At 48.4% G+C, this 21,740-nt stretch overlaps 1 protein-coding gene across 4 annotated transcripts in view; it reads left to right on the top strand.

Moving 5' to 3' along the window:
- The first annotated feature begins 832 nt into the window (after positions 1 to 832).
- Positions 833 to 21,740, top strand: part of LOC126538882 (pancreatic lipase-related protein 2-like) — a 65,555-nt gene continuing 44,647 nt past the window's right edge. For all 4 annotated transcript variants that reach the window (XM_072284017.1, XM_072284018.1, XM_072284019.1 and 1 more), the window contains exons 1-2: positions 833 to 917; positions 3,658 to 3,785. In XM_072284017.1, coding sequence (XP_072140118.1) covers positions 869 to 917; positions 3,658 to 3,785 — 177 coding nt within the window. In that variant the 5' untranslated portion in view covers positions 833 to 868. The remainder of the gene's footprint in view (positions 918 to 3,657; positions 3,786 to 21,740) is intronic.

The raw sequence follows: 21,740 nt of genomic DNA, 5'->3' as shown, positions 1-21,740 counted from the left end.
CAAAATTGCTTCATTGTGTGCAAAAGCGTATATGTTTCATCACTTGGATATGCATATTCAGTAGATTAGCTATGAATAGGCACCATATTCAAAATCAGTTGACTCTATAATAATTTTTTTGCTTGCATATGGAGCCATGCCATTGATTCTCTTACGTAACGGACAAGATTATCGTTGGGTAGGCATAGAAATGCTAATAACAGACGTGATACGAAAATGTGTGCGCGTACCTTTCGTAGCTCTTCTTTCATCAAAACAATCCCAGAAAATTATATGACAATTGGCCGCTAAGACGACTCTGTCGTTACGCCGACTTTCATTTACTCTTCATAAACACGCAGTTACCAGTGAAGTTGTAAAAGTTCTGGAATTCCCGCCTGCTGTCAATACATGGGCTCCATGTTTGTCTGCTAGGATGAAACTCTAGTCCTTTTCTTTAAGTTTCATTAAGCTAATTAACTAAGAAGTGTGCTCAGTCGTAAATTATAAACGTGTTTTGTTTCGTGCACTCCTTTGGAATTGCTGCCCAACCACGTTCACACCATGGATTGGGGGCTAAATTGGGGGCAGAATGACAGCTTCGCTGGCATTCTACTTTCTCAGAGTGGACTGGGCCCTAATTTTTGATACTTACCGTCTTTTTATTGTTAGTCATTTTCATTTTTGTGCTGATTTCGCTGTTTGCGACAATTAGTCCTGTTCGTGGCCGAACTGCTTGCAGCGGCTTATACTGCCAGACTTTCGCCGCGCAATCGCAATAACAATTCATGGCTGCTCGTCGACATTCACGGGATATTTTTCTATAGCGAATTCATTCTCGTGTTTGCAGGAGCGTAAGTTCGAGGCATATATATATCGAAGGCTTGTTATGAGCGCTTACCTGGAAGGCTTCATAATACTGGTAGCAGTTTTGGCACGTATGTATTCCTCCATTCTTCCTCGTGAGGTCCAATGAAAAGCAAAGCAGTGTTCACAAAAACTACTGCTCCGCGTAACGGTGGCTCCTGTATACGTACGCACATACTAGGAAAAATATAACCATATCTTCGACGTTTTTGAGGCCTACATTACTGTTTCTAAAAGAAAGTGTACTGAGAGAGCTTCGGAAGACACTTGTGCGGCATGCATGCTGATATTCAATATAGCCTGACATTATCGACTAATATTGTGCGATTAATGTGCATTATGCAGCTTGAAAAATAAAACTTCAGCACCGTGGAAGGCTGAGCTGCCACATACTAATATGAAAAAAATAATTGTAATGAAAAAAAACTTTAAACGACGTGTTTCCTTGCTTAACAGGTGGCGTCGCATTTGATGCATGTCGCCACTCATATTTGTTATGAGAAGAATAAGGAGGAAATTCCAGGAATGCGCCGCAAATGTCGGGAACTTTCGATAAACTCGGAAGGCTTAGGAAGGATAAGAAGGACAAGAACACTGTTCATCCTTTAAAGAATTCTTTGAAGCCGCCGACTCGACAATTTTTACTTCTCATTAGATATGTGACAATAGTTGGGCATTTCTTTGAAAAGAAGGCGAGAAGCGGCTTCCTACAGGATCAGTTTAGCCGGGAATTTTCGAATGGCCGTGCGCATATTTGGAATAAAGGTAGCATGCCGCTTGACAAAACCATTCTCACCGGAAATCACTAAGCTAACTTTTCGAGGCCACCGTAGCCGCTGATACGAACATGCAGAATGACACTACTGTGTAGCAACTGCAAAACACGCTTCGAGATGTTAAGCTGAAGTCACAGTGGTTCTTCGAGGAGGCATCACGGCAACATCCTTGTTTCTCTGTGTTAATCAAGCAACTATTACTGACCAACCGAAAGATATGTGTGGTCGTAGCCTGCTTTTAAGGCAGCAGAAATCAGTACCTTATCCCAGTTACTCATAATACAATAGGGAAACTCACTGCATCGAGCCCAACAACCTTTTCGCATACAAGTTTTTTAGACATAGCTTGTGCTGCAGGTTCTTTCTCATGGGAAACTGTCATGAAGTTCTATAATTCAGGTATATAAATTACAGATAGGTAAAAACACTTGGACCGCTGTTTAAACCGAACAGGAGCTGGAAATGTCCGCTTCATGTTTTTGTTTATGTAAATGTGTTGACGTGATAGCAAATTGTTGCTCCTATCTTGCTGCATCAGTAAAAGAATTTATCTATAGCTAACTGCTTTTATGAGACCTGAACTATTTTTTTGTTTGTCCGGGGAAACACCATACACACTCCTACAATAACAAAAAATGTACTAGGAAAGAAAGCGGTACGTTATAGTGCTAGTATTGATTCTAACGCACACACTTAGAAGCTTTTTAGTCAGTATAGGATGACACGTGCAACCAACACATTACTCATTATACAGTTGGTTCGAATATATCTAGAAGCATCTGTATATAGAAGCATTTTTTGCCCACAATTTAGTTATAAAATGTCTTCAAGATATCGGTACATTGGAAGTTAACAGCACCCTAAATTCGCAGTAGCAGCAGCCTCTGGAGGGAGGCTGATGCTACTGCTAGAGCATGTTTGCAGAACACGTGCCTGCCGAGCTTTTCTTTCAAAGGCCGTGGTTAAGCATTAGTGTTCCTGTCACCGACATGTCTTGCTCCATCACCCTTTCAGAGAATACTTTTTTCATTGTGGACCTGGTTACGCTTTCGCGGTTAGTTTTATTGTATATGGAAATTTTACGCACATTACAGCGAATGCATTTAGGCCACTATAGAGTAACGATACACCTGCACGTACCCTTCGTCGCTCTTGCTACATTCTGGCCTCGCTGTCAGCTGCCTGCACTCTTTGACCTGACCTGGCCCTTGCTCCATTAAAACATACACATCAGCATCATTTTTCCGTTACCGACATCTCCTTCGCTTCTGTGCCGCTCAACGCTCCTTACTCTATGCTCGCCGTAGTCCTGTTCCGCTCATTTCACTTCTTTCTCCACACTCGGCTGCTTTACATGCTAACTTTTTCACTTCTATGTAGCTCACGTTGTCCGTTGTCTATTGCCGAATTCACTTCGTGTATCGTATTCTGCTTGTCTATACGGGCATCTACTGAGTGGAACATACCCATTCTGGAGCTTTGGTCAAGAGTGTTCACTCACATACCTATAATAAAGGGTAAATTAGACATCCACCCAATCGTAGCAATTGCTACAAAGGAAACCCATACGGGTTCCTGGAAAGAAAAGCCTCGCAGTTAAAGAAAAATTCGTCCCGGTCCGGGACTCGAACTCGAGACCAGCGCCTTTCCGGGGCAGCCGCTCTGCCATCTGTGCCAACCAGACGGCTAGCAGATGGCAGGGCGAAGTTGAATTTATCGATAACTCCAAGCAAAGGAAAGTGTTTGACGTATTAGTTCTGCAGAAACCCGCAAAGTGGAGGGCAGTATTTAATAAAGGGGAAATGAGACATCCGCCCAATCGTAGCAATTGCTTCAAAGGAAAACCATACGGGTTCCCCGAAAGAAAAACCTCGCAGCTGAAGCAAACTTTTCCTAGTGTCGCATGCCCAGTTGCACGCGCGCAGTGGCCGAAAAGCCCAGGCTCGCCTAAATTTTTTAGCCCAGATATTTGATTATCGGAAAGGCAAGTACTTCCTCAAGACGTGCAGGAATTTCTCGTTTCCTCCGCCCTTAGTGTCTCTGCGACCGAGTCTCTGCGGAGGTTCATTACATGGCAGCGATCAGCTCGGCACGGGCGGTGACACACAGGAAATATTAGCAAATGATCGCAGCCTCGCCAAGACGACTGTTAAGGCACTGCAAGTGAGTAGAATGGTCTCATTTGATTTTCTATGTCCTGTGCTTTTATCAACGTTTGATGTTGTTGAGGTTGTATCGACAGCATTTGTGATGGCCCTTTAGTTTCACTCGAAAACATCTTAGAATATCTGAGAAAGATCGATGTCCTAAGGTCAAGTTAAACATCCGTGTACGAAAAAATTGAAGATTTCTAGCATTAGTGAGAGCCACAGCATCATCTCCATACGTATAACTTCGGTGTGATGTAAACTTTAGCTGCCCGGGCACCTGCATGGCACATGCCCATAAAAATCAGCCGTCGGGTCTCTGGTTTTTCGTGTGGAAGACCCTGAATATAAGAAAACACTTTTTTCACACGTGAACGGTTTGGGCCCCTATCGAACCTTACCATTGCGTATTTTTATGAACTAACATGTAACAGCTATAGCATGAGTTTGGCTCATTATGGCTTAAGGTGCCACTGCACCAGAAAATCCCCAACTACTACTAAACGTATCGACAACATGTAAGGCCCACGGCTATCAAGCTTTACTCGTGCTATTTGCTATGAAGCAGTGTGGCGTGAATACCCGTACTGGAGTGAAAACGTATGTTTTATACGAATGAAGTCGGAGGAGTGAAATTCACGATTATAGTCGTCGACAAAATATTGTAACCAACAGTTACAACAGCCGTTTCTAGGAAAACTAATTTATTCTGGGCGAACCTGTGCCCGTCAACAAAACCCGACAGAATACTCAACAGCAACAACAAAACGTCCCTCGAGCTTCGCTCCTTCGAACGTTCTTCTCCTCTTTGTCGCCTCCTGTCGCGTGCCAATCGTCCGATTCTCGCGCACGAGCCACCGGCCTGTCAGCACTGGCCGAGCGTTGCCTGGCGGCGCTTTGCTTGACGCTCGCGGTGTGGCGGCTACGCAGTTGGGATATGTCGGTCGTCTTCTTCTTCTCGCAATGCTGGCGGCATTCGCCCCCTCCGAAGAAGCATCGTCCCGATGCGTAGGAAAGGCCTAGAGGGGCCAACTGGTTTAAAAGGACAGTGGTCAGAGGATGGCCGGTGCTAGGCTTGATCGTATGTGCAACTTCTGTTAATCAATGCCTTTCATAGTATGGCTTCATTCGTACTACGTGTACGACCTCTGGGCGAGTCCTGCATCGTGTGGAGCAGGACTTGGCCTTCAGGAGTTACCTCGTAATTTAAGCGACTTAACCGGCGAAGTACTTTGTAGGGGCCAAAGTAACGGCACAGTAACTTATCCGAAAGACCGGGCGTACGTATAGGCGTCCATACCCAAACTTTGTCTCCGGGGTTGTACTGTACCTCTCTTCGCCCTAGGTTGTACCTGTTTGCGTCGACGTATTGCTCTTGTATGATACGGTGCCTTGCGAACTGCCGTGCTTCTTCTGCCCTCTCTATGTACTCAGTAACGTCAGGGTCGTCTTCGGTGCTGTTGTCTACAGATAACATCGCGTCTAGTGTTGTTGTTACTGTCCGACCGTAAACAAGTTCAGATGGCGTGAAATGTGTCGTTTCTTGTACTGCAATTTTATACGCAAAGGTGGCATATGGTAGAATACTGTCCCATGTACGATGCTCGACGTCTGCGTACATTGAGATCATGTCAGCGAGCGTTCTATTGAGCCGTTCAGTCAGGCCGTTTGTTTGTGGATGGTACGCTGTGGTTTTTTCTATGAGCAGTATGGGTTAGTTTCATAACAGACTGCATCAAACGGGCCACAAAAGCTGTTCCTTTGTCTGTTATGAGTACATTAGGTGCGCCACGTCGTAATACTATGTGTGTGACGACAAACTGAGCCACTTCAATGGCGGTTCCTTTTGTAAGAGAAGAGATCTCAGCATACCGGGTCAGATAAGCGGTTGCTACCACAATCCACCGCTTTCCTGAGGTTGAAACGGCAAATGGTCCAAGTAAATCCACTCCTATTTGTTCAAATGGCGCTGTTGGTGGCTGTATCGGTTGCAGAAAACCTGCTGGTTTGAATGGCGGTGTTTTTCGTCTTTGACAATCTCGGCACTATTTGACATAGTGCTGCACTGAATTCATAAACTTCGGCCAGTAATATTTCTGGCGGATTCTCGCCAGAGTCCTACTAACGCCTAAGTGGCCAGCTGCAGGGTCATCATGGCAAGCTTCTAAGATCTCAGCTCGCAGCGATGATGGTACGAGAAGTAGAAACGTCTCACCACTGTGCTCGAAGTTTCGTTTGTAGAGGACGTTGTTCCGGAGGACATACGAACGCAATCCGCGAACGAAAACTCGAGGCACTTTCACTTGTCGACCCTCCAGGTACTCGATGAGCAGGAGTGATTCCGGATCAGTACGCTGATGATGAGCCATTTCCGTCGTATTCACAGCCCCAAGAAATGGGAAATCTTGCTCGAATTCAGGTGACGTAGCCTCGATTGGTGCGCGTGATAAGCAATCAGCATCATTGTGCTTGAGACCGAACTTGTAAATGACCGTGATGTCATGCTCCTGTAGACGCAAACTCCATCTAGCGAGTCTTCCAGAAGGGTCCTTGAGGTTCGCCACCCAACACAATGAGTGATGGTCGCTGATGGCTCGAAACGGTCTGCCATATAAGTATGGCCGGAACTTACTGATGACCCATATAACCGCCAGGCATTCCTTTTCTGTATCCGAGTAATTTGTCTCGGCTTTCGATAAGGTACGGCTTGCGTACGCAATGACTTTTTCTTCGCCATTCTGCCACTGAATAAGTATGGCACCGAGACCATCGTTACTCGCGTCGGTGTGGATGTCCGTTTCGGCATTTTCATCAAAATGGGCAAGTATAGGAGGACTCTGCAAACGCCGTCGTAGTTCAGAGAAGGCGTCTTCTTGTTTTTTCTCCCACACAAAAGGGACATCTTCTTTTGTCAGTCGCGTGAGTGGTTCGGCAATTTTAGAAAAATTTTCTACGAAACGCCTGTAGGAGGCACACAGTCCCAGGAAACGTCTAATAGCTTTTTTTCTCTCTTGGCTTCGAAAACATTTCTACTGCAGTGATCTTCTCAGGATCGGGGCGGACGCCTTCAGCACTGACAATGTGTCCGAGAAAGCGGAGCTCGCGAAAGCCGAAGTGGCATTTTCCAGGTTTTATGGTCAATCCCGCCGTGCGAATAGCATCCAGAACTGCTCTCAGTCGCTGCACGTGCTGCTCTAATGTAGTGGAGAAGACCACCACATCATCAAGGTAGACGAGGCACGACTGCCATTTCAGTCTGGAGAGAACAGTGTCCATCATCCGCTGGAATGTGGCTGGCGCCGAACACAGACCAAATGGAAGCACCTTAAACTCGTATAAACCATCCGGTGTCACAAATGCCGTTTTTTCGCGATCTCGCCCGTCCACTTCTATCTGCCAGTATCCGCTTTTGAGATCCAGAGAAGAGAAGAAGTAAGCATTGCGTAGTTTTTCCAAGGTGTCGTCGATGCGGGGAGTGGATAAACGTCCCGCTTCGTGACGAGGTTGAGTTTCCTGTAGTCAACACAAAATCGTAGGGTGTTATCCTTCTTTTTGACTAGGACTACTGGAGATGCCCACGGACTATTGGATGGCTGTATTACATCGTCCTTGAGCATTTCCTGTACATGACTTCTTATCGCTTCTCTTTCCTTTGGAGCTACTCGGTACGGGTGTTGGCGAATTGGTCTTGCAGCTTCTTCGACCACAATGCGGTGTTTTGCGACGGGAGTACGACGGACTTTCGATGAAGTCGAAAAGCGTTCTGCAAACTCTGTGACCAAGTTCACAATCTCCTCTCTTTGCAGTGATGACAGCTCTCGGTCAATGTCGATAGACGTAAGGACACTAAGGTGGCAGAAGCTGGTGATGCTGCATCGAGGGTTGACACATCCGCAAATTGTGCATAGTCATGAAGAGACGCTATGGCTGTTCCCTTCGCCACTTGTTGTGCCTCATTGCCAAGGTTAGTCAAAAAGACGTCCGCATATCCGTTGCGCAGGTAAACTAGGCCTCTTGCCACGCATATTTGCTTTTTCCAGTAGCAGCCCGATATTTCCGTCTGCAAGTCCCTCATAGTCACGAAATACGTCGCTCCTTACAATGACAGTCATACTGCACCGTGCCGGCACCGTAACGTCTTCATCCACAATACGGAGAGAGGAAATATGTGGCTGTTCTGTATCAGAAATGGTAACAGCATTTTCTGTGGAAAACAACACGCGTGATTCTTGCAAGTCGAGAATTGCGCCATTCGTTCGCAAAAAGTCCATGCCCAGTATCAGATCACGGGAACACTCAGGGAGAACAATAAAGCTGCTGACGTATGTAAAGCCTCTAATTCTGATTCTTGCTGTGCACATTCCTACGGGGTCGACTAAGTGTCCCCCCGCTTTACGTATTGGAATCTCCGGTCCAATGGGTCAAAACCTTTTTCAATTTTCAGGCGAGTACACGGCTAATAACTGAATAGTCTGCACCAGTGTCTATCAACGCAGTCACTTCGAAGTCGTCGATATGACGCGCAACTCAGAAGTAACGGCGTCCGTCATCACTGCACTTGTCCGTCGTTTCGTCACTGCCGTCGTCTTGTCGGATTGGCGATGGAGGGCCTTCGGTGTTCCAAGTGTCAGCGGCCTTGCCTCCACAGGTCGCTGGCTCTAGTTTTCCCTTCGCGGACTTTGGGAGCGACGCCTCGGTGAAATGGAAGCGGGACGAGGACTGGGCGACCTATAACGCATAGGCGCTGCTGATCGAGGTTCGTGTTGCTGGGGGTTCCGAACAGTTCGGCGCGTAGATAAAAATGCCTCAATCTCATAAGGGCGCTCACCGTTTCGAGGGCAAGGCGCATTCACAGAGAAGCCACGCAGTCCTACTCGGCGATACTGGCATTCCCGGTATAGGTGACCAGCCTCTCCATAGTGGTAGCAGAGGGGACGCCGGTCTGCTGTGCACCATACATCGCTTTTACGTGGGCTGTCTTCTCGCATGGGCTGCACATTGCGAGGAAGTACCTGGGGTATTGTGGCCGTTCGTCCAAAGTCGGCGCGTCCTAGGTCCTGACGTAAAGCTTGGGCGTACGGTATCCGCGGCTGACGCTCTGGCTGTGCGTGGGGCCGTACCTGAGGCTCAGGCTCACAAATTATTTGCCAGACTTTTTCGCGTATGACATCAGCAAGTGAGGACACCGTAGGATGGCTTTGGGCCAGCTGCAGTTTCTGCTGCTCTTCCCTGACGACGGACCTCACCATTTCGCGTAGGATGTCCATGTTGTTGGGGAGGGCTCCTGACCCAACGTCAAATGATGCGACGCATACATCTCTGTTGTGCTGCCTCGCACGCTGCTGCAGCGTCTTCTCCATCGTCGTCGCCTCTGATGGAAATTCGGCTACAGTGCGGGGCGGATTACGAACCAGGCCGGCAAAGAGTTCCTTTTTCACACCGCGCATTAGGTGCCGCAATTTCTTGTCCTCAGCCATGTTTGGGTCGGGTCGGCTTGGCGGAAGAGGTGGGTCATGTCTTCAATGTACATGGTGACACTTTCGTTGTTCCGCTGGTTCCTCGCCTGAAGAGCGGCCTCTGCCCTCTCTCTGCGGTCTGTGCTCGGGTACGTAGCTAACAGCTCTCGTCGGAAGTCGTTCCACGATGATAACGACGCTTCGTGGTTTTGAAACCACGTGCGTGCAGATTCCTCCAGCGCGAAGTACACATACCGTGGGCTTCATACAGTACACAGCGCGAAGTACACATACCGTGTCTCGTCCCAACCGTTACACCTGGCGACACGCTCGAAGTTTTCCAGCCAGTCCTCGGCATCCTCGAATGTGTCTCCGGGAAAGGATTCTGGCGTCCGAGGTGAGTCAACGACGACGTGAGGAGGGATTACTTGGGTAGCCATCGCACTGGTACTTAGACTGACTGCCGCCGCTGCTCTTGGTGAATCGGCGAGAGGACCAAACTCGGGGGCCTCACCTCTTATGCGGCGGCTCGTGCGTTGGTGGACAGGCGTTAATTCCGTTGGATCCAAACTTCGGGGATCCGGGCTACCTTCCCTGGCCTGTGTGGGGCTTGGAATCATACCCCGCACCTCCACCAGATATGTAACCAACAGTTACAACAGCCGTTTCTAGGAAAACTAATTTATTCTGGGCGAACCTGTGCCCGTCAACAAAACCCGACTGAATACTCAACAGCAACAACAAAACGTCCCTCGAGCTTCGCTGCTTCGAACGTCGTTCTCCTCTTAGTCGCCTCCTGTCGCGTGCCAATCGTCCGATTCTCGCGAACGAGCCGCCGGCCTGTCAGCACCGGCCGAGCGTTGCCTTGCGGCGCTTTGCTTGACGCTCGTGGTGTGGCGGCTACGCAGTTGGGATATGTCGGTCGTCTTTTATTGCGAAGCAATACTACTTTAGGTCGCACTTCAGCCCGTTCCGTGGCGAGGCGGTGGTAGGCACCATTGACCTTTAGCGTGACCTAGCTGCGTGACGTCACACCACGTGACCTAGAGTGACGTCACATAAATAACGTCATTTCATAAATAAAAAACATCTTTTAAGCTGGGCTGGGGTGGGGATCGAACCAGTGTCTCCGCAGTGTGAAACGGAGACGCTACCACTCAGCCACGAGTTCTTTTTTTTTCTTTATTGCCGGAAGTTTCACCAAGCTAACAAAAAGGGCATCATTTCTTGAATAAGGCAAGCGTTTAAATAAGGTAAGCGTTAAACATTTCACCGTTCCTTGTTTCGAAGTCATTAACTGAAGTTTTTGGAACAGGACATAAGGCGTCGAGAATGACAAGTAGTGATCTTCTCTTGGAGCTCCACGATAAGAAGCAGTACGAGAAACTGCCGAAACTTGTCTCATTTGGGGAGGCCCAAATAACAGTTACTCCGCACCGAACCATGAACACCACCCGTGGCGTTGTCTCGGACGATGACATGCTAGAGCTCACTGAAGCTGAACTCTTGGAGGGCTTCAGTGAACAGAATGTCATAAATGTTAAGCGAATTAAGATCAGGCGAGACGGTAAAGAGATCAATACGAAACACCTGATACTCACTTTCGGTTCAAGTGTCCTCCCCGAGTCCATCGAGGCCGGCTATATCAAACTACGTGTTAGGCCATACGTGCCCAATCCTCTTAGGTGCTTTAAGTGCCAAAGGTTCGGCCACAGTTCACAGAACTGTCGAGGCCGGCTGACATGTGCCAAGTGCAGTGACAATGAACATTCTTCCGAAACATGCCAGAAAACTCCACATTGTGTCAACTGTGATGGCGAGCATCCCGCATATTCGCGCTCATGCCCGTCCTGGAAAAGAGAAAAGGAGATTGTGACAATCAAAGTCAAAGAAAACAGATCTTTCAAAGAGGCACGTAGGCGGGTGTCACACCTGCCTAAGAGCAGCTTTGCCGAAGTGGCGCGTAAGGGGGCAGCGTCACAACGGCCTCCAGCAACTGTCCGACCCACAGGCAGTGAGTCGGCAGCTACGCCATCTGCCCCCGCGGCGGTTGCAGCTAGCGCTGCTCCGCCAACCCAGCAGACGGGGCCATCGACCCCGAAGGTGGGCGCAGCCGAGGCTGCCCCAACCTCCGAGGCCCCTTCCAGCGCTGGCAACGGCCAGCGCAGCCAAATCCCTCAGGGAGCCCCATCGACCTCCGGGCTGGTGGGCGCAGGGGTCTTGCCTTCCGGGGCAGGACTCTCTAGGAAAACCTCTCGCTCGCAAGAGCGCTTGTCCGGCGTCTCACAGGAGGCAATGGACACCACACCTGTCCCCAAGGCGCACCAAACGCCTAAGGAGCGTCGAGAATCGCTCGAACGCTTCAGAAAGAACAAAACACCTATTACAGGGCCTCGAAAGGACTCTGTAATGTAAGGCATCCCTTCCGTTTCCGTAAACACAGCACCTATATTTCTTGAAATATGGATACACAAATCATTCAATGGAATGTCAGAGGTCTTCTTAGGAATCTTGATGATGTGCAAGAACTCATCCATGCACACAATCCAGAAGTGCTGTGTTTACAGGAAACACACTTAAAATCAAAATACACAAACTTTCTTAGACAATATGTTACTTTTCGGAAAGATCGCGATGATGCTGTCGCATGATCGGGCGGTGTTGCAATTATAATTCAAAAAAGCGTAGCCTGTCAACGTTTACAGCTACGAACGGCCCTTGAGGCCGTGGCGGTTCGAGCTGTTCTCCTTAATAAACTCGTCACCATTTGCTCGCTTTACGTATCCCCACACTACAAGTTAAACAAACATGAATTTCAGTCATTTATAGACGAACTGCCAGAACCTTATGTTGTTCTTGGCGATTTCAATGCGCACAGCTCCCTGTAGGGCGACTCTCGTACAGACGCGCGAGGTCGTCTTGTTGAACAGTTCCTTTCTTCTTCTGGAGCGTGCCTTCTCAATAAGAAAGAACCTACATATTACTCTCTTGCAAACAGAACCTTTTCTTCAATAGATCTGAGCATAGTTTCCCCGTCTATACTGCCCGAACTCGAATGGGAAGTTACGAATAATCCCTACGGAAGCGACCACTTCCCCATACTATTAAGAACACTTAAAGAAAATGAATATCCACCACAGACTTCTAGGTGGAAGATTGACACAGCAGACTGGGAGGAATTCCGAAACTTAACTAGTATATCATGGGATGACATGTCTTCTTTAGAAATCGACGCTGCTGTGGAGTACTTCACAGCCTTCATAATAGATGCCGCATGTAAATGCATACGTGAAGTGGGTGGCTCGGCATGCAAACGGCATGTCCCGTGGTGGAACGATGAATGCAGAATCGCACGTAGGAATCAGAACAAAGCGTGGGGGTTGCTACGCGCTTCGCCCACTGCAGAAAATCTTGTCAACTTTAAGAAAGTAAAGTCCCGAGGCAGGAGAACCCGCCGACAGGTTAGAAGAGAAAGTTGGGAGAAGTTTTTATCGAGTATAAACTCTTATACAGATGAGGCCAAAGTATGGAACAAGGTAAATAGAATTATAGGGCGACAAACATATTCACTTCCTCTGGTAAATACACAGGGCGATACACTGCAAGATCAGGCAGACTCACTTGGGGAGCACTTTGAGAGCGTATCAAGTTCAAATCATTATTCGCAATCCTTCCTGAAATATAAGCAAATAGAAGAACGTAAGCCATTAACAAGAAAATGTCGAGAGAATGAGCCTTACAACCGTCCATTTAGTATTGCGGAATTGAGAGCTGCCCTGAGCGCATGCAAGAGCTCCGCACCAGGATCTGATAGAGTCATGTATGAAATGCTCAAATACTTACACAATGATACGCAAGTTACACTACTCACACTTTTCAACACCATCTGGAATGCAGGGTACCTTCCAACCGCGTGGAAGGAAGCCATTGTGGTCCCTGTTTTGAAACAAGGCAAAGACCCTTCCTCAGTGGCAAGTTACCGTCCGATAGCCCTCACAAGTTGCATTTGTAAGGTGTTTGAAAAAATGATAAATCGGCGACTCATTCATTTCCTTGAACAGAGCAAAATGCTTGATCCTTATCAGTGCGGCTTCCGAGAAGGGCGCTCCACAACTGACCATCTTGTACGTGTAGAAGCAAATATTCGGGACGCATTTGTACACAAACAGTTTTTGTTATCCATATTCCTTGATATGGAGCAGGCGTATGATACGACGTGGCGTCACGGAATCTTAAGAGACTTGTCAGAAATGGGCATCCATGGTTATATGCTAAACCTTATAGAAAGCTACATAGAAAGTCGTACATTCCGGGTAAAAGTCGGTAATGTACTTTCGCGTCCTTTTACGCAAGAAACGGGTGTACCCCAAGGAGGCGTGCTCAGCTGCACACTCTTCATCGTGAAGATGAACACGCTTCGCGCTTCATTACCACCGGCAATCTTTTATTCTGTCTACGTGGACGACATTCAAATAGCTTTCAAATCCTGTAACCTCGCAGTGTGCGAGAGACAGGTACAGCATGGCCTGAACAAAGTCTCAATGTGGGCAGACAAGAATGGATTTAAGATCAACCCTAACAAAAGCTCTTGTGTTCTTTTTACAAGAAAGAGAGGCCTATTCCTGATCCTTCCTTAGAACTGTGTGGACAACGAATACCTATCAGCAAAGAGCACAAATTCCTAGGTATCATACTTGACTACAGACTCACTTTCATTCCACACATTAAATATCTGAAAGAAAAATGTCTAAAAACAATGAACTTAATGAAACTTCTATCCCAGACTACATGGGGTAGTGACAGGAAGTGTTTAATGAACCTATACAAGAGCCTAATTCGGTCTCGATTAGATTATGGTGCTGTAGTATATAACTCTGCCTCCCCGAGCGCGCTAAAGATGCTGGAGCCTGTCCACCATCTAGGAATCCGGCTGGCCACTGGTGCTTTCAGAACGAGTCCCATACAAAGTTTATATGCAGAATCGAATGAGTGGTCACTTCATATCCAGAGAACATACATCAGCCAAACATATTTTCTGAAAGTCCACTAAAATCCTCAACATCCCTGTTTTAATACCATTAATGACATGACATATGCTACACTCTTTCGCAATCGTCCCTCCGTAAGACAGCCTTTCTCGCTGCGTGTGAGGGAGCTTAGTGAAGAAATGCACGTTCCACTCCTCGAGCGTCGCCTAATGCATCCAGCCAAGCTGCTACCTCCTTGGGAGTGGCAGCTCATACAATGCGATATATCTTTCGTGGAAGTCACAAAGCATGCTCCAGAGATTGAAATCCAGATGCATTTCCGGGAACTCCAGCACAAATACTCCTGCACGGAGTTCTACACAGACGCATCAAAGTCACACGATGGGGGGTCCTATGCAGCCGTCGGTCCATCCTTCTGGAAATCCGACGCACTGCATCCGGAAACTAGTATCTTTACGGCTGAGGCCTACGCACTGCTGTCGGCCGTAAAGCATATAAATAAATCACAACTCCAGAAATCAATTATATATACGGACTCCCTCAGTGTTGTGAAGGCCTTGATGTCTTTCTGTAATCATAAAAATCCAGTATTTAATGAACTCTACTCCGCACTGTGCAAAGCATATATATCTAACTAACATGTGATCATATGCTGGGTGCCTGGACATAGGGGCATCGAGGGAAACGTTCTAGCCGATCAGATGGCCACATCAATTTCATTGCATGCAGTTAATCCTGCTGCTTCGGTCCCTGTCACAGACCTGAAGCCTTTCCTAAGAAGGAAACTACGAAACCACTTGCAACGTATGTGGGACGAAGAAATAAATAATAAACTGCATGTAATAAAGCCACAATTAGGTTTCTGGCCTCCTGTAACAAAATCCCGCAGGACAGATGTCCTATTCTGCCGTCTAAGAATAGGACACACTTTTGGCACACATAACTTTTTACTCACGGGAAACGAGCCTCCAACCTGTGGTAGATGCGGGGAGAGGCTGACCGTCCTCCATGTCCTACTGGAGTGTCGGGAAGCCGAATCTGAAAGAAGGAAACATTTTCTCTTAGCATTCCGGCAACACATCCCCCTTCATCCTGTTATGTTACTTGGCCCAGAACCACTCTTTGACACCGACGCCGTCTTAGGTTTTTTGAAAGATGTTGTATTGCATGTCATTAGCCCCACACGTTCGTAGCGCTTCCTCTCTTCAGAGGATGCCGCTGTGATAATTACTCTGAATAGCACATGCCTCTAGGCCCTTGTGGTTCAAGGGCTCTGGCGAGGCAGTAGTGCTGTTAACAATTTAACATCTCGCATATTTTAAACAATGCATCATTCTTCGATGGATTTTAATGTTCATTGTATTCATCATTAGACATCGCCATAATTTTATTGCACGTATATTTTACGCACTTTACAGCGACTATTTTTAGGCCACTTTACAGCCAAGTCACATCTTCCATAATACATCGTTAACACTACCACTTGTCATGGCGCTCTTTGGCCAAACCTGGCCCTTGCGCCACAAAACACCACACATCATTTCCATTACATTTCTTGTGCGCTCTGCGCACACGCAGAGCCATCTTGGGGCAAACACAGAAGACATCCTCCTCGCAATGTACGGAGCTGCCCCGACACGTGGCGCACCACTCGCCCCATGATCGCGTCCGCCTTCATGGCGCGTCGGGGCCCGGCTATCTTTGCCGATCGCGACGTTTGGCTGTCGTAGCGCGTTTGAGTAGGCGGTGCGAACGGGGTGCGATAACGCTATCGCGTTCCACTCTTGAAGGCGGCCTAACTCTCGAACAAGGCAGCTCGGCAGAATGGAAAGAGGAAGCATCAGCGAGCTACGGAGACGGAAGAAGAACGAGAAGAACGACTTACTAAGCGGCGTGCCCAGTATGCAGCTCGGCTACACACTATTGCTTCGCAATCACCAGGCTTAACCAAGCTAAGCCACGGCCGTTTTTTTCTTCTCGTAATGCTGGCGGCAATATCAAGATCTCTCAGCAGATAAACAGTTCTCGAGAAAATAATAATTAACACAATTTGGACAGAAGTGAAGGCGTGGCAGAAGGGATTTTACGCATATTACTTCTCTGTTTTCTATTATTTATGCTGCGTTTTAAAAACAGCGGGAACGATATTGCGCACTTTACGTGCACTCGCTCTATCGAAAGCCCGACCTTGTTTTAAATTAATTTGTTGCAAAGACAGTCTGACAGACGAACGTTACTTAAATTAGAGAGACAGCCAGAAACAGAGAGGGGAAAGGCAAGGAGGTTAACCAGACCCCAGTCTCCAGTTTGATACTCTGCACGTGAGTCGGCGAAAAAGGGTTACGAAGAAGGTATAAGAGTAGAAAAGGAGAAAAATAAATCAGTAACTATAATAGGCGTCCAGATCGCGAGAAGCACAGTTCTTTGACATTTTTTCTGATAAGATATTGACTCACTTTCATGTAGGAGGGTTATGTCTTCTGAAATAGCTAGTTCGTCAGACTTATTGAGCACAACGGTAAGTGGTCGGCACTTACCGTCGTCCAGAATGCTGCGGACAGAATCCTCTGAGCTCAATACTACGGACACTAGCATAGAATATGACTGATGGTTTCCTTTTCACCGCAGTGGTCACAGGCCGTGGTGTCGGCCATTTATATGCGGCTGCCGCATGCATTGGTGGACGCCACACCCAAGAATTGCCTCTGTAAACGGGCGACATCACTTTGGCGCAGTCGTGATGGTACCCAAAGGCTTAAGTAAGGGTACAGGAAATTTTGTCGGGCATTTCTACAGTTGCAAAGCAAAGCAAAATATGCAAAGCTTTAGCATCCGTCTTTGAAAGCGGGATTGATAAATACTGACTTACTCTCCCCGCAGGGGCGTCTGTGTCAGCAGGCGTTTGGTGTGTGGCGACACCACGTACCCGAGCACACGAGGGTTGGACCCTCCCGCGTGTAGCCTTGCTCGGCTTAGCCCTGTCTGGGGAAAAGGGGATCCTGGGGGTTGAGCCGATGCTGGGTGTTTGGACCTTTAAGGCCCCCCGGCGGAGACAACACACCTCTTCGGCCTCGGCTTCACATAGACGGCACCTCCAGACTGACCCACCTGGAGGAAATCGGCAGTCGCCTTTTCCTGTCTCTCTCTTCCTACAACCTTCGTCTTTCCCTTACTTTCCACCTTTCCTGTCTCCTTCTCTCTTCTATTTACTTCCTTCTTCTTGGCGGCAAGGGTTAACCCTGTGTGGCTATCCAACCTTGGGTACACCATATTCGGTTATAGTGACGGCGTACGACTGGGGTCGTGCAGACTTGTATGCAAGCTCTGCAGCGTCCCCTCGGGCTCCGTGGTGGGCGGTCGGCGCTGTTGCCGAATGTATACATATTCATGGAAACTTCTTTCCCCTCCCTTAGTGATCGCCCTCAGAAACGAGGGCGCACCGAAGATGTCTTCAAGTTTTTTGGACGCCAAACCCAGAAATTTCCCCGCTTCCACGTTATTCATTCTGAAAAGCCAAACAAAGCAGTGCGAAACATTTCACCATTCCTTGTTTCAAAGTCCCTGACTGATGTTTTTGGTCCAGGTTACAAGGTGTCGACGATGGCAAGCGGCGACCTCCTCTTGATGCTCCGCGATGTAAAACAATATGAGGAACTACCGCAACTACTGTCATTTGGGGAGACCCCCATAACAGTAACCCCGCACCGTACAATGAACACCACCCGTGGTGTTGTGTCAGATGATGATTTGCTTGAGCTGACTGAAGCGGAACTCCTGGAGGGCTTTAGCGAACAAAATGTGATCAATGTCAGAAGAATTAAGATGAGGCGGGATGGTAAAGAGATTCAGACGAAGCACCTAATAATTACTTTTGGATCAAGTATCTTGCCCGAGTCAATCGAGGCCGAGTACATCAAGCTCCGTGTTAGGCTGTACGTGCCCAACCCACTCCGTTGTTTCAAATGCCAGCGCTTTGGCCACAGCCGCCAAACTTGTGCTAAATGTAGTGCCCACGAACACACATCTGAAGCTTGTGAGAATGCTCTCCACTGTGTAAACTGTGATGAGGAGCACGCCGCGTACTCGCGGTCGTGCCCATCCTGGAAAAAGGAAAAGGAAATTGTAACAGTTAAGGTAAAGGAAAATATAAGTTTCAAGGAGGCACGTAGGCGGATATCGTACCTGCCCAAGAAAGCCTTTGCCGATGTGGTGCGTCAGGGGGCAGCGTCACAACGGCCTCCGGCGGCTGTCCGACCCACAAGCAGTGAGTCGGCAGCTACGCCATCTGCCCCCGCGGCGGTTGCAGCTAGCGCTGCTCCACCAACCCAGCAGACGGGGCCATCGACCCCGAAGGTGGGCGCAGCCGAGGCTGCCCCAACCTCCGAGGCCCCTTCCAGCGCTGGCAACGGCCAGCGCAGCCAAATCTCTCAGGGAGCCCCATCGACCTCCGGGCTGGTGGGCGCAGGGGTCTTGCCTTCCGGGGCAGGACTCTCTCGGAAAACCTCTCGCTCGCAAGAGCGCTTCTCCGGCGTCTCACACGAGGCAATGGACACTACACCTGTCCTCAAGGCGCACCAAACGCCTAAGGAGCGTCGACACTCGCTCGAACGCTTCAGAAAGAGCAAAACCCCTATTACAGGGCCTCGAAAGGGCTCTGTAATCTAAGGCATCCCTTTCGTTTCCGTAACCACAGCACCAATTTACTTTAAATATGGATACACAAATCATCCAATGGTACATCAGAGATCCCCTTAGAAACCTTGATGATTTGCAAGAACTCATCCACAAGCATAATCCAAAAGTGCTGTGTTTACAGGAAACACACTTAAAATCCAAACACACAAACTTTCTCCGAACGTATGTTACGTTTCGCAAAGATCACGATGATGCCGTCGCATCATCGGGTGGTGTTGCGATTGTCACTCATAAAAGTATAGCCTGTCAACTCTTACAGCTACGAACGAGGGGCTACGAACGCCCCTTGAAGCAGTGGCGGTGCGAGTTATTCTGCTAAACAAACGTATCACCATTTGCTCGCTTTATATACCCCCACATTACAATTTAACTAAACATGAATTTCAGTCCTTCATAGATGCCCCGCAGGGGCGTCTGCGTCAGCAGGCGTTTGGTGTGTTGCGACACCACGGACCCGAGCACACGAGGGTTGGACCCTCCCGCGTGTAGCCGTGCGCGGCTTAGCCGTGTCTGGGGAAAAGGGGATCCTGGGGGTTGAGCCGATGCTGGGTGTTTGGACCTTTAAGGCCCCCCGGCGGAGGCAACACACCTCTTCGGCCTCGGCTTCACATAGACGGCACCTCCAGACTGACCCGCCTGGAGGAAGTCGGCAGTCGCCTTTTCCTGTTTCTCTCTTCCCACAACCTTCGTATTTCCCTTACATTCCACCTTTCCTGTCTTCTTCTCTTTTCTATTTACTTCCTTCTTCTTGGCGGCAAGGGTTAACCCTGTGTGGCTATCCAACCTTGGGTACACCATATTTGGTTATAGTGGCGGCGTACGACTGGCGTCGTGCAGACTTGCATGCAAGCTCTGCCGCGTCCCCTCGTTGGGCTCCGTGGTGGGTGGTCGGCGCTGTTGCCGAATTTTTGTATATTCTCATGGAAACTCCTTTCCCTAAACTTCCTGATCGCCCTCAGAAACGAGGGCGCACCGAAGATGTCTTTAAGTTTTTTGGCAACAGACTACAAAGCTTTCCCCGATTCCACGTCATCCATTCAGACAAACCTGAAAAGACGATGAGAATGATTTCACTTTTTCTTGTGTCAAAATGTCTTACCGAAGCACTTGGTGCAGGTTACAAGGCATCAAAGATGGCTAGTGGAGATCTCCTTCTGGAACTCCGCGATGCGAAGCAACATGAAAGCCTTCCTAATCTAGTTAAATTTGGAGAAATTCCAGTCACTATATCCCCGCACCGAACTATGAATACGAGCCGTGGTGTTGTCTCTGATGATGATCTAATGGAGCTGACAGAAGCCGAATTGATGGAAGGCTGGACCGAACAGAATGTTATCAATGTCAAGCGAATTATGCTAAGGCGTGACGGTAAGGAAATCAAGACAAAGCATATTATACTCACTTTTGGCTCAAGCATCCTGCCCGAGACAATCGAGGCAGGCTATGTAAAGCTACGTGTCAGACCGTATGTCCCAAATCCTCTTCGATGCTTTAAATGCCAGCGTTTCGGACACAGTTCCCAGAACTGCCGAGGCCGGCAGACATGTGCTAAATGTAGTGGCGGAGACCATACTTCTGAAAATTGCGAAAGCGCTCTACGCTGTGTCAACTATGATGGCGAGCACGCCGCATACTCACGCTCGTGCCCGTCATGGAAAAAAGAAAAAGAAATCGTGACGATAAAAGTTAAAGAGAATATTTCATTTAAAGAAGCGCGCAGGCGGGTTTCCTACCTGCCCAAGAGCAGCTTTGCCGATGTGGCGCGTCAGGGGGCAGCGCCACAACGGCCTCCGGCGACTGTCCGACCCACACCCAGTGAGTCGGCAGTGACGCCTCCCGCCCCCCCCCCCCCCCCGGCGGCTGCAGCTAGCGCTGCTACGCCAACCCAGCAGAAGGGTCCATCTACCTTCGAGCAGGTGGCCTCAAAGGTCTCGCCTACAGGGACGAGGCCTTCTTCTCGAACGCAGCGCTCGCAAGAGCGCCTGTCCAGCACCTCTTCCGAGGTGATGGACACAACCAGCCAGACGGCGCCGCCAGCGCCTAAGGAGCGGCGAGATTCTCGCAATAGCTCCCAAAAAGAAAAGCACCGTATCTTGGCGCCCTCAAAGGGCTCCGTGAGGTAACTCGTCTTTCTTAAACACACAGCACATAAACCACATTCAATATGGATACGCAAATAATACACTGGAATGTCAGAGGTCTGCTGCACAATCTTGATGATATCAAAGAACTCCTATACAAGTATACTCCAAAAGTGCTGTGTGTTCAGGAAACACACCTCAAACATACGCAAACAAATTTCCTTCGACAATATGCTATATTTCGTAAAGACCGCGATGACACCCTCGTCTCATCCGGCGGTGTTGCAATCATTGTAGACAGAGGTGTTGCTTGCCGGGAAGTAGAACTTCGTACGCCCCTAGAGGCAGTTGCTATCCGAGGGGTGTTGTTTGATAAGCTGGTCACTATCAGCTCCGTATACATTCCTCCAAATTATCAACTTAATAAAAGCGAATTTCAAAACTACATAGATGAACTTCCCGAGCCGTACATAGTTGTCGGAGATTTAAACGCACACAACAGCTTGTGGGGAGACTCTCGTTGCGATGCGAGAGGTCGTCTAATTGAAAACTTTGTTTTTTCCTCAGGAGCATGTATACTTAATAAAAAGGAGCCGACGTACCACAGTGTGGCACATAATACATACTCCTCGATAGATTTAAGCATAGTGTCGAGTACACTAATGCCGTACCTTGAGTGGTCCGTTTTGAAGAACCCCTTTGGAAGCGACCACTTTCCAGTTATATTAAACTTGACCAAACAAGATGAATC

Source organism: Dermacentor andersoni, chromosome 8, assembly GCF_023375885.2.
Source record: "Dermacentor andersoni chromosome 8, qqDerAnde1_hic_scaffold, whole genome shotgun sequence".
Lineage (NCBI taxonomy): Eukaryota > Metazoa > Arthropoda > Arachnida > Ixodida > Ixodidae > Dermacentor > Dermacentor andersoni.
The sequence above is the reverse complement of the archived record's forward strand: the minus strand, read 5'-3'. Positions and strand labels throughout refer to the sequence as shown.